The 13,449-nt window shown below is 44.8% G+C and overlaps 1 protein-coding gene across 1 annotated transcript in view; it reads right to left on the reverse strand.

The window, feature by feature from the left end:
* Nucleotides 1-12,773, reverse strand: part of PRKAR1B (protein kinase cAMP-dependent type I regulatory subunit beta) — a 93,256-nt gene extending 80,483 nt beyond the window's left edge. The window contains exons 1-3 of the mRNA XM_066329700.1: nucleotides 12,541-12,773; nucleotides 11,512-11,695; nucleotides 1,860-2,030 (exon numbers count right to left, since the gene is read on the reverse strand). Of these exons, the coding sequence (XP_066185797.1) occupies nucleotides 1,860-2,030; nucleotides 11,512-11,688 (348 nt within the window). The 5' untranslated portion in view covers nucleotides 11,689-11,695; nucleotides 12,541-12,773. The remainder of the gene's footprint in view (nucleotides 1-1,859; nucleotides 2,031-11,511; nucleotides 11,696-12,540) is intronic.
* Nucleotides 12,774-13,449: the final 676 nt, after the last annotated feature.

The following is a 13,449-nucleotide window of genomic DNA, read 5'->3' on the forward strand; positions in this document are numbered from 1 at the left end:
CTATATAGCTCACCCCTTCAAGGGATCCTTCAAACTGGCTTATGACCCAGATGTGTTTCTATCCAACACCTGAATTCAAGCCAGTGGTTCTTCCTGACTACTATCTAAAATTCCATCTGTTTGCAATAGTCTAACACAACCCTTGCCTTGCTTTTTACTCTTTTAAATTTGATCCATAAATTGTCCTTTTAGGGTCTCATCTTATTTCTGTATTCTAGATATCTGTCACAAACACACATTCATGGGTTTCACCATGGGATTCATTTGCCTATGGCAGAAGACAAAGCACTGACACAAATCTTCCCAGTGCTGGTTCCTGTTCCTTCCAGCATCTGTAGCTGTACAAGAAACTATCCCCTAAATTATTATTATTTGAGATCACTCAGTTCCTAGGAAATTAAAATCATAACAGGGCCAGTCACAGAACACACAGAATATGATCTGTATTGCTGCTTCTGGTTCTTGCCTACTCATGCTACTGTCAGGACTCACTGACATCACTGTTGAGAAATGAAGAAAACAAAGTTTACTTCAGGTTCCATTATGGACATAAAGGAATTACTCAGGGGGGTGGGAAGGGATGTTTCCTTTGATTTTCAGAAGAGTCAGATGGAACCCATAATAAGCAGAAACAAATGGGATGTCTTCACAGAAATTTTTAGGGGGGTATTGCAAAACACACAGAAAGAAAAGTGTTTTAAAGTGACTTTTGAAGTATTACATGAGTTTTTTAACAGTGCAGGACATTCATTAATAGCTTGACCACAGTGTTGTTAAAATTTGCCACACACTTGCAAATATTGTTTAACTGCCACAAGAATACTCTTACACACTTGATTTAGGATAAATGGCTCTCTTAATTCTTTTTTTCTTGGGACAGAAATCCCCAGAGCAGCCAGTGAATTTGTATCATAAGCAGATGACAAAAGCACATCTGACTGCAAAAGCAAAAAGCATTCTGCCAAAAAACAGTGACTGACAAAATGTATTCCCATAAAGAAAAAGCTCTTTGAGTTAAAGCTTCTCCAGGCATGCACAAAAACACATTAGTAGCATCTGTCAACCTTATGAAATACGTTTTCAGCCTGGCTCCCTAAACAATCATGACATATGCTATTGTAATATCTCTCTTTTAATAATCTTTGAAAGCTTTAGCTAGTGTAAAAAAAAAAAAAAAAAAAAAAAAAAAAAAAAAAAAAAAGCAGAGATAGAACATAGCTAGATATTTTTGTGAAAAAGGCAGTTTAAAAGGGAGAAGCCCAAATTAGAACTCTTAGTGAAGAAATTACCTAATTTGGGATTGGCATTTCTTCAAAGACAACGGTCACACAAAATCACCCAAGTATGGCCAATAGACTTCCAAAATTCAATGGTGAAGTCGTACCCAATCAACACGGGAAATATGTGCCTGAGTGGTGTAGGAAACCTAAATGACTTAGATTAAAGAAAACTTGAAGCAGAACTGACTTTTGGAATCAAAAAGCCAAAACAAACAGGAAATTCAGACACAGAAAAGTTGTCTTCCAATAATACGGGCTCTTGATCAAACTCAGAAGATGCTGAAGTCAGTGACTGTGAAGAGAATGGCCGAGAATTACTGACCCTGTTAGACAGGGAAACAGATCAGCAGCACATCTCAAAAAGGAAAGGAAGAGACAGGGAGTGCTGAAATCCCACTGATGGGGAAAGTGCTCAGTCAGGGAGACAGCAAAAGAACTGAGCGTGGAAATGGCCAGGCCCTGCTCAGGTCAGCATGAGGACACCATCCTCCAGGCTGGCCCAGGAGCCCAAATCAGGGACAAAACACCAGTCCCTCGATTTTACTGTCCATCTCAGAGGCAGAGAAGGTCCCAGGTTACCTTTCTGACGTAGGAAACAGCATCTTCCTCAGTGTACACCTCTGCACTGACCCCTCCTCTCCTGCGCCGCGCCTTCACCACCGGGTTGGGCGGCGGAGGGGAGATCTCATCATCATGGGAATCCGACTGGGAGCTGGATTTCTGCCGAGCCAGGATCTGCTTGCATTCTTCCTGCGGGGCAAAAAGAGGCAATAAAACATCTCTTACCCATGGAAGTAGTCAATTCACCCTTCTTTTAGGACTATCAGCAAGCCCTTTCACTTCTGTGTTTGGGTGAGTGTCAATTTGCGCTGCTGAAAGAAAATTACAAATTTAATGAGAATAGCATTGGCTACAGCGTGTGTGCAGGCATTTGACCTGTTCAACTCTTTCTTACACATCATGGCAACCAAGGTATGCAAAATGCAGGCGTATCTTTGCAGCTACTCCTGGTTCAGAAAGCAAAACAAGTCGTCTTTTGCTCACTCTCCAACATCACAGCTGGTATTTGCTCAGTTGGCTTGTACATGTCGTTGTCTCTTGCACAGACAACTTGTCAGAAGTCACACATTGATATATTAGACAGGTTTCTTCATCTTGCTCTGCTTTGCAAGCTTACTATCACCACAAACAACAGAGATGCTCCCTCCTCCAGAATCTCTGCCATACAACTGATTATAATCAATGGGACTCCTTCCAAGCAAATAAGATCCAAGGTAGGCTCCAGAGGACTGTGAAAGATGATGACTGGCCTAGCACCAGCTGGGAGCCAGTAGGGAGGTTATTCTCCAAATTTTATGCTTGTGGAATAGAGAATAAAATAGGAAGGGGAATCCCTGAAGAGAAAATAACAAGAGTAGAAAACAGTACAGAAAATCTTTAAGAAAGGAGGTCAGAGTTTGCAAGACTGTCAATTCATACACTGAATTTGACTTCCAAAGGATAGAGACAAACCAGATTACCCATAATTATAGTATTTTCCCAGAGCCCCATGTTCTATCCCTCAGCTTCCTGGCATTTGAGGGAAAGCAGAAAGGAGTAAAACTCCCTTTGCATCATCCATGTCTGTCAGTCAAAGGAACGGGGGCCTCTGCCCAGACCCAGCCCTCCTTCTCACCCCCTGGCACTGCTCAGCCACAACACCCTGCCCCTGCTGCTTCCCCAGAGCCTTCAGGGCTGGCTCACCCCAGTCTTCACAATCCTGCCTAAAGGAGGGAGAACTGGAGATGAGGTGGGCCATGTGTTCTGTTCCCTGGTACAGGAAACCAGAGGGCATGAGCAGGAGGGACACAGACACTGTGGAGGCAAGCTGGCTCCAACGTTTCATCTGCTGTCATCTCCTCTGTGCAGGCAAACCCCACAGCCTGGTGGCCCCAGTGTCATGCTGAGGATGTACACACTGCCATCACCCCACGACTCTCTGAACATCCCCCAGTATTTTCCAGACAACTCAGCTCTGCAGCACTGCAGGCTACCCAAAAGAAAACACAGCAACAGTGAGCTCCCTGCACAGCCCATAAACCAACGTTCCTCCAACAGGGATGCCAGAACCCGTCCTCTGCCCCACAGGAAATTTCCAGTGAGGCTTTCCATTCAGAGCTAGGACAGCAGAGAGTGGAGGAGGGAGCAGCTGGGAGCACCAGCACGAGTGGCAGATCACCAACATCACCAGCTGGCCTCCCTGCCAGAGGAAGTGACTTATCCACAGCTCATCAGGTACAGCACCAGAAAAGGACACCACAGAAAACTGGCACAAGCTCACAGCTTTCAAGCTTGCAAGAGAAATGGATGATTAATATATGTTTTGCCATTGAAGTTTACATCAAATCCAGTCATGCCACCTGTCTTTTCTGGTCTTACTCCAGTTGAGTCCTGCACTATCACTGACACTGGCCTTCTCATTAACCTCTGACACCAGTCTCTGATGCACTACTGCTACTAGAAATAAATAACTGAACAGTATTTCCTATGCTACATGACTCAAAGCAACAAGCCACACATTCTTGTTTTGAAGAAGGCATTACTGAAATATTTAGATGACAAGCTCAGAGATAAAATGTACAGGGCTGGCTAAAGGTCTGACTTTTCAAGATCTTGACCTGCCTCAAAAAGTGCCAAGTTCTTTCCGAGATCAGTTGGGGTTTAAATTTGGCTTACAACCCCAAAACTCCCAGGCTACAATACAACTGACTGTAGTGCTGTAACCAAAAATACCGAATTTCAGATGTATTAAATCCTTACTGAAACTTTTTAATTTCACATGCAAATAGCAATAGATATGTAAAAAATTACTCAGGTAGATTTTCCTATAGTGTAAGAACTGCAAATTCTATTTCAGCATTCTCATCAACTTCTTCCTTACTACTCTCTCTCTAGATTCCTTAACTACAGTCAAGCAAAATATTTCAAATACAAATGTGTGCTCAATATTACAATTATATTTAATATCTAGTGTTTAAAAATGAAAACTATGACTGAAAAAATTCAAATAACATTACTGATTGCCTATCTCTGACAGTGTTAATGGTCTCTGATTACATTAAATGAACACAACCAAATGCACCTTCTTCATGGGCTTAACTGAAAGGTGGTAAAGACCTTACTGAAGAATAGCAGCTAAAATTTAACTTAAAGGCAAGTACAACAAGAGGGCAGTTGAGTAACTAATGGTGTGCAGCACTTACACAGTTCTTTTTACACACAGCATATTTACTCAGAGAGAAGAGCAGTAGTTTGCCCCATTTGAATATAAATTCACTCTTCTCTCTTCAGTACACATTGCATAAAAGCCACTTCCAAGGAATTAATAAATAATATCTCCCCTGCCCCAGCACAGATTTATACACACAAGAAAGCTCAGTGAGATAAAATTAATACTACAAAGCATGCTCTTAAACTCAAATATTTTAGCAGCCAAAAAGATATTAAAGGATTATAAAAGTGAGTTACTGTGTGATTCATTTTAAAAGGAAGTCTCTTCACTACAAACTCCTTTTATATAAACAGCAGGCAGTTGACTGGCAGGCTGTTCCACACGCCGCTCTTGCAGTCTGGGAAGGATCCCCATTCCTGAACTAGAGCCTGCCTTTTGGAAATAAAAGCGTTTGTTCTGGCCTGGGCTGAGCTCTCAGAGAGATGTCTTCCATATATCCTGGGGTAAAACTGCACAAATGCAGCAAATGTTTGAAAGGAGGAATGAACTGTCTCAAGAAGAGTTCTTCAAACACCGATCTTCAGAAGCGGCTTGATGTGAATCCTTGTGCAGAACTCAGTCTCAAGTAAACACCTCATCATCTTTTGTTGTCATGACAACCAGTGATATCTCTCTCTCTCTCTCTTTGGACAGCACTGATAAATCATAATCATAGTGCCCAATTATGTCCACCTTCAAATGAGAAAACACATGGAAGACACAACGGCAAGACAGTGTAACTGCCTTTGATCACTGCCTCAAACTGAAAGAAGAGCAAATAAATACTGCAGTAACAAACTTATCTTTTGAATGTCCACTTTCAACTACCAGAGGCTGAGGTATAAACCACTGGAATTTAGCATATTTTCCTCAGCATCTTCCCCACGTAATGCTTCCCTAAATTTTTAATGAGTTTAAGCACTGCAAGTGAAGCTGGGACAGTTTTTAAGTTTACTCTTCCTTTCAGACCACTGCTTAAGAGCTCACACACTTCCTGACCCAGAAGCTTTCTTCCCTATCAGCTGGAGCATTTTTAAACAGATTCACTTCCTCTCTCAGTCTCTCCTTTCAGGCATTGTCACTACCTGGAAACTCAGATGAGCTGAAAGAAGGAAAGCACCTAAGGGAGCTCCAAATCACTGTACAGCCTTAAAATAACATCCCAAGAAGACTTTTTAAAGCAAGTCAGACATTTGATATCAAAGCTCAGTACCTCTGCTCTGCTTCCTACAATGTATACATTGCATTCTAAAACAACACCACCAAGTACACCCTAAATGATTATTTTTTTCTTCCTCTCAAGCATATTCATAAACTTTTCTGACTGACAGACCTGGATTATTCACAGAAAATGTGCAGGAAGGTTTATGCACAGGTAACTAATCTCTCTTTGCACTGGAATTGACCCAGAAGAGATGCTCTCAATCCAGGAGGGTTTCTACCACCCCTCACCACTGCTTGGGGCTGATGAGTTATAGCAACCAATAAAGGCAAAGCACTTTGCTTTGCTGGAAGCACGGAACTGACTGATGCCATCACTAAAAGCAGGAAAAATCTGGGAGATCTTAATGTTCTCTCCAGTCTTCTCTTTGCCAGGACAGACAATCTTTATGATCATTCAGGCTTGTTATTCACACAATCCCAATTATTGTTCCATTGCCTTCCCCCTGGTACATGCTACTTTTTCTTCTACAGCCCTTTGAAGAAATATCTTTAACATGCACTCCCTACTATCCTACCAAGGTATTTACCTACTCCACATTATCCTCCACCTTGATTACTTTTTTTTGCATCCTTTGTTGCCTCTCTGCATCTCAGCTCGTTTTTAATTTCCAGTCTAGGCAAAATTCTCCTTCCAAAAATCCACCTACTCTGATGACTGTCCAACTGCATGGCTGACCTTCCTCAGACCCTTTACTGCCATTGTTTTACCTCCTGCCACTTGTTCACACTTCTTGTCTTCCCCTCCACCAGTGTCTTCAGCATCTCAACCCATCACCACCTTCCCCACTTTCCTACATACGCCTCACAGCAAGGTGAGAGGTTATGTTACAAAACACAGACCCTATTTCTGACACTTAAAAGCTTATATAATCAAAGAGAGTCATAGCCAACACTCCTGATTCTTAAAATCCAGCCAAATAACAGTGTATGCACACATAGCTTGTGTAAGAGACAAGCCCACATAAAAGTGGAATAAGTAACCTGATGAATGTCAAACAGGGGAGCTTGAGATGTGAAACAAAGACATCTTCCAGGCAGAACTCCCTCCATGTTCCATCACTGCACTCTGTTTTTGTTAGGTTTTGGCTTTGAGGCTGGGAAAGCTACTCACACTCGTGGACACACAAAGTAAACAGGGAGCTCAGCTCTAATATGTTCCACACAAGCTTGTAAGAGCATGGGTTTGCCTAAAACTAATTTTATTTCTTAGGGAAAAATCTTTCTTTCTCTTTCTGCTCTTATTCCCTTCACCCTTTCCTAAGCCTCCTGCATGTAGGAAAGTTTGCCTGAGGGGGGTTTAAAAATTCACCTCGTTTTCCTTTACCTCTTCCAAGAAAACTGTCACCTCTGACAACACAGCCTGGGGCAGACTCTGGCAAACACAGAGGTCCCACCTGAGCTGATTTTCATGCAGCTCTTCCCAGGGCTGGTCTCAGGAGAGGCAGGAGCAGAGGCTGCCCAAGCCTGCTCAGAAGTGCAGGCACACAGCCAGCTCACCTGCTGCTCCCACTGCTGTGCTTCTAGCAGCATCTCAGGGATGTTCCTGAATGCTTTACCAACATTTCTGACCACCAAGGAGATACCACCCAACCACTCTGCAAGCTTTGAACAATATTATTATTATTATTAGGCTTTATGACACTGCTTAGCTAATGCATTGTTTCTATAGTTTTTCTTCTGTGTGATTTTGCTTCTAATCCATAATCTCTCCCCAATTTATCTGAAAGCAGTGAGTTATACTTTGCATAATAATAACCCGTACTTTTAAGAATGAATTTCATTGGTTTAGACAGGTTCTGGTGGAATTTTTTGATGGAAGGACCCCTTTCTGTGATAAAATACAAATACTGGGGGAGAATACTGTCGGAGAAGAAGAGCTCAGATTTTGATGCTCGAGTACCCTTGGCTCTGAAGCTGTCTACGGTGAGTAAATAAAGTGTATTTTGCCAAGGGAGGGTGCGTTTGTGGTTTGTAATAAACCTTTTTTCCCTTCGCTGCGGCCCGGGTGCAGTTCCGCCCGCCGCCGCCAGGTGGGGCCACGGGGGCAGCCCCGTTGACCGGCGGCTTCCCGAGCTCCAAATTCCCCAAAAATCCCCCAAATCCCCCAAAATTCTCTTTCCCGTGGAACCGTGAGACATGCGGCATCAGCCCGGATCCAAAAAACACTGCCGCTGCCTCGGCAGTAATTTTGTTAGAGCAAAGCAGTGTTTTCTGCGTGTGCTCAGGGGCAGGCGGTGCCGGCAAAGGCCAGCCCTGCTCTGAAACACCGCACACACAAAGCCATTTCAAACATATCCTGCAGCTCCCTGCGGCTTCCTCCTCTTTCGTGCTCTTTTCTTCATTAGTTCTACTCTTTATTCTAATTCTTTGCTGCGGAGCTGTTGAGCTCAGCCTGGCAAGACAACTCCACTTTTGATCATATAATCGTGCCACTAAACAGCCTGACACTATGAAATTTTTGCAGTCTCGGTATGGCTAAAAATACAAAGCCTTGCCTGCAATTTCTCAGTAATTAACTTTTTCACAAAGAGTAAAGACCAGAGACAAAACATGGGTTCCTTGTTTTTGAGTTGTTGATTTGGTGTTTTTTTTTTTTTTTTTTCTGCTATGCCTCCTTCAGTCCTCAAGTAAACAGGACTTAATTACAGCTGTTAAAATAATGCCACAGTTTCTTAGCTGACATCTATTCCCTCACTCCAAAAAAACCCAATTACAATCCCTAAGAAAAAGATTTTCCTCACTCCATCCACCAAGATCTACACAGTCACAGGGAAACATAAAATGAATTGTTCAAAGGAAATATCACAGGTCTTAAAATCTAAAGTATCCAAACAGTTTTCAACTATTTTCTGTGCTCAAGGGTGTGTTACAGATTTTTACAAAGTAACTGTTAACGTGATCAGAGTAGATGTCATCTTGAAGTGCATAGGTCACAGCATATAAAAGAGACTTGCAAACTTCAGAGTACAGAAACATAGGCTGATTCCCAGCAATTACTGGCAACTTAAGTAGGTCCTGCCAGTATTAAGAGAACAGAAAAACATGGATTAAAGTTTTCCCACAATCATTTTCAGAGTTATGGGGTTTGACATTGTACTTGATACAAATAAGCTGCAGTTAGAAAGGCATTGGGCGGGGATGCTCTAACATTGGCACTCCTTCAGAATCAAACCTCAAACCTCAGTCTCCAGCACTTTATTCATAGGTATTTATTCCTGTTCTCCCTTTCCAGCCCTCCCAGGCCACGTCCAGGCTGTGAATGAAGAGTGGCCCAGCCGCAGAGGTGAGCACAGCCCAGGAGAGCCCACAGCCCTGGGGCATTACCTCACTCCTGGCTCTGCTCTCAGCTGCTCCTACCAACTCCTGCCAAAACAAACCTGCTCCTGGACGGGTCAGACCTAAAAATGACACCTGGGGACCGTCACTGTGCTGGGGTCAGGGGTTAGTCCCCCACCCATTTTCATCTGGCAGCAGGCTGAAGGCGATGACAACTCTGATGACATCAGAAGGTGAAAAGCATTTATGATCCACTCTGATCTCGCATATCATAATAAATCTTGCTCTTATGAATTGATTTTATGAGATGGAGTTAAGAATTAGCAAAATCAAACACATTCTCTTTTTTTGTTCAATTCCAAGGTAGCTCCAGTACATTGATGTGGATGAAGCTCTACTTGTTTTCCACAGGCTTATTTTTTAACCACTTGAAAAATATCCTACACTTTATCTCTAAACTTCCCACATGTTTTCTTGACAGATAAAATGTTCTCCTACTGCTCTCTTCCGTGGAACATGTTGTTTATCTTAATGAGTTTGGAAAATAAGCCCAAAATACAACACTTAGGTGGGAAAATGCATTTGTTTAGAAAACCATGCTTAAACCTAAAGATTTTCACTCCTTTCTCTACACAGGACCAAAATTAAAGGAGCTAATAGCAAATGCACCGTGTCAGTATTGCACATTTACAAAAATCTAATGAACAATTGCTAAATTCACAATACCATTAGGATTCTTCAAACTAACTGCATATGACAAGTATAAAAAAAACAGGATAAAACTTATTGAAATATTTCTCTATCTTTAGAAGTCTTCCTTCAATTGTTCTCATGCAACCAACTAAGTCAAAATATTATTCTACAGCACAAAATCCTTCACAGTGGGATTCATCCCAAGGAAGTCCTCGGAGATGGTTGGGCAACAAGGGAGTCAAACTGCTGCAGGAACAAGAATTATAGTGCTGGAAACCTCCAGAAGCAGCCTAAAGCCTCCAGGCTCAGCAGGCTCAGCCCCCAGGCTGCTCTAGAGAGGCAGTGCCAAGATTGTGTCCTCCCACAGCAAGCGCAATATTCCCTTGCAGTTGATGCCTTGATGTTTCTAAATCATCTTCAATTTTGAGACAAGTGATATCCATCAGCTCCTGTGCTGGCATCCTGATTGATGTCCTACAGAATTCTGGTATTTGTTGCTGTTCTTTGGGAAATAATAGGAGATCACATGAAAGAAGATGTAATTTCTCCAGGGTGGGAGCTGCCCTCCTGTCTCAGGTCTGTGTGCTGTGTTAACATGTGTGCTTTGCTGTTAACAAAGCCAAACTCCCCCAGTACAACTCTTCAAAAAATCCCTCCACCAACAATGGAGCATATTCCATAATACCACAGCATATTTTAATGGGGTTTTTTTTCAATAATGGTATTTATCCTTCTTTTCAAGAAGTCCAAAATTCCACATGTTATGACAGATAATAATTCACAACACAGTAAAGGAAATTCAATAATTTCGATTCTCTCAGAATGGGTCTTGGCTGTCAGGAGTTTGGAATATACAGAATTAAGAGACTCTTTCTTTTTCATAATACCCAAATACAATTAAAAACTATCTTGTACTTTCCACCCCTCTCTGACATACCAGGCTGCCACCAAAATGCAATGTTTTAAACTACAGGAATTGGGCATATACCTACTTATAGAAAAATGTATCTGAAAAGCAGAGTGAGATGTATTAAATGTTTTACATCACTGGTGACATATCACTGGTGATATATCAGCATATATCATCACTGGTGATATATGTGTTATTCACTCTGAAGGAAGAAACTACTAAACCTTATCTCTCAAGCCTTCTACAGAACTTGCTCACACAAGGTGCTCTTCCTGCAAAGACACCCATAGGCTTCAGAAAGAATTTGTCTGGGAATGCTCTAAAATGTTTCCCCCACTCTACACTGCTTTTGGAGACAGTCACAGCAAGTGAGGTCTGTTAATGCATCCCTTGTCAGAAGATCCTGGGATAGGCACTGCAGACAGGAGAGAGCAGTGACATTAAATAGCAAACTGTTCTAATGATTTTGAGAACTTGGTGGTTCTGTGATTTTGGTCAGTTTTAGGAGAAAGGGAAAACCTCACTACCTGACTCTGGAATAAAGAACATCTTTTGCACCCACAGGCAGGTTCTTCGAAGAGATGAACGTTCAGGATGCCATGCCTCACAATCAATTTGGGTCACTTTTAGCAAGTGCAGTTTGATGAGATAATATAATTTTGGTTTTATGCACAAAACAATCTAAACTATAACCAATGTTATAGAAGACACTCACAAATAAAGTGTTGGGGCTTTTTTCTCTTAACAGTTTACATTTTCACAGTTGTGCAATCATTTAAAATACGAAAGAAAAAAATGTACCAAAACATTTGAATTCTTTAAACAATCTTTTTTCATTATATAAATGGAAAATTTAAAGTCACCTGAAAATCACTGACCTTTTCTAATTTTTCAAAGTGTTCTCTGAGGAACTTCATGGGTCGGTCTGGCTTTGCTATACAGAGGTTTACAATGCATTCTTTTAAAATCTGTTGGATGTTGTGTTTCTGAACGTAGAGCTCACATCCCTTCAGGCTCTCATCTTCTTCCACATTGCAGGAAGCAGCAGCAGCCATCTTCAGGCTTGTAAACAGAAAACGACCAAGGTAAGAAAATGGTGCGAGAAGGAGATGAGACAGTTCCCAAATCCTTTGTCAGAGAGATCTGAAGAGCAATGACATTTCAATATTGCCTGTTGCCTATTGAGAACCTATTGAATTTGAACGTTTTAATGTTCTGGAGTTGTATGTGGAAATGCTGAACTATGTCATCTTTGTCTCATCAACATCCCACCAAGTACACAAAGAGGATTTTAACTCCTAGACAGCGATCAATCTTTAGAAACAAATCAACAAACCGATGAAATTAACCCTACGAGGCAAGGAGTTTCAAAGACACTATTAAATGACATCATAAAGCCTTGCTTTGCTCTCCCCGTGGGGACTCGCTCCTGTCACCAGAAGCCCACCTTTTTGCTACAGAGATTTTCGGGGAATTGTAGCATCTCTCGGGCAATTATAGCATCTCTCCCTTTCCCAGCCAGCGACCCTTCGTGCCCCAGGGAAGCTGGGGAGGAGCGGGCAGAGCCCCCCGAGGGGAACCGAGCTCCTCGAAGGGAAGTTTGATGACCTCGGGGGAGAACAACCCCAAACTCTCTTTATTTCCCCCAGCGAGGTTATGAGCGCTCTGTTCCGAGCCCGAAAAGGCCGGGGCAGCTCTACCCCGGCCCCGGGCTGTGGATGCCGGGGCTGTGGATGCCGGGGCTGTGGGGGCAGGCCCCGGGAGGCTCCGAGCGCCGAGGAAGTGCCCCCGGCCCGAACCTGCAGCCGCCCTCCCTGCCCCTGCCCGTGTCCCTGCCCCTGTCCCGCCGCACGGCTCCGCGCCCGGCCGGGCCCGGGGCACGGAGGGGCCGGTAAATAAATAAATACCTGGTGACCGGAGCCGGCGGCGCCTCCTCTGTCCTCGCCGGCGCTGGAGGCGGGGGCAGCGGCTCCGCTCTCCGCACTGCAGCCCCGCCGCCTCCGCCGCTGCCGCCCGCCCGGGGCCGCGGGCCGCCGGGGACCCTCCTCCCGCTCCCGCACAAAGGCTCGGGCTCCGCCGCCGCCGCTCGCCCGCAGGAAGTGCCGCCGCCGTCACTCACCGGCGGGCGCGGCCTCCACCGCCTCCGCCGGCGGGCGGCCGGACCGAGCCGAACCGAGCGGCACCGACCGCTTCCCTCAGAACCGAGCGGCACCGACCGCTTCCCTCCGAACCGAGCGGCACCGACCGCTTCCCTCAGAACCGAGCGGCAACGACCGCTCCGAACCGAGCGGCACCGACCGCTCCGAGCCGAACTGAGCGGCACCGACCGCTTCCCTCAGAACCGAGCGGCACCGACCGCTCCGAACCGAACCGAACCGAGCGGCACCGACCGCTCCGAACCGAGGGCACCGAGCGCTCCGAGCCGAACCGAGCGGCACCGACCGCTCCGAACCGAGGGCACCGACCGCTTCCCTCAGTACCGAGCGGCACCGACCGCTCCGCTCCGACCCACACCCCACTGACCCGCTCTGCACCTCTCTGCACCGTAAGGACCCGCAGGGGATGGCCGGGCCGGGCCGGGCCGCTCCACACCGCCGGCCTGAGCACAGGTAGCGAGGGAAGGCGAGCCTGGCCACGATGGACAATGGTCGGGCCATCAAGAACAGGCCTGGCCACGAAGGACTGCCTGGATGAGTGACGTGGCCAGACCATGAAGGATGGGCATGGCCATGAATGACAGTAGTAGCCTGGCTGTGACACATGGCCTGGCCAGGAAGGATGGCTTGGGCACAGAGGACAAGCTGGCCGTGAAACGT

This window comes from Sylvia atricapilla, chromosome 15 (genome assembly GCF_009819655.1).
Source record: "Sylvia atricapilla isolate bSylAtr1 chromosome 15, bSylAtr1.pri, whole genome shotgun sequence".
NCBI lineage: Eukaryota > Metazoa > Chordata > Aves > Passeriformes > Sylviidae > Sylvia > Sylvia atricapilla.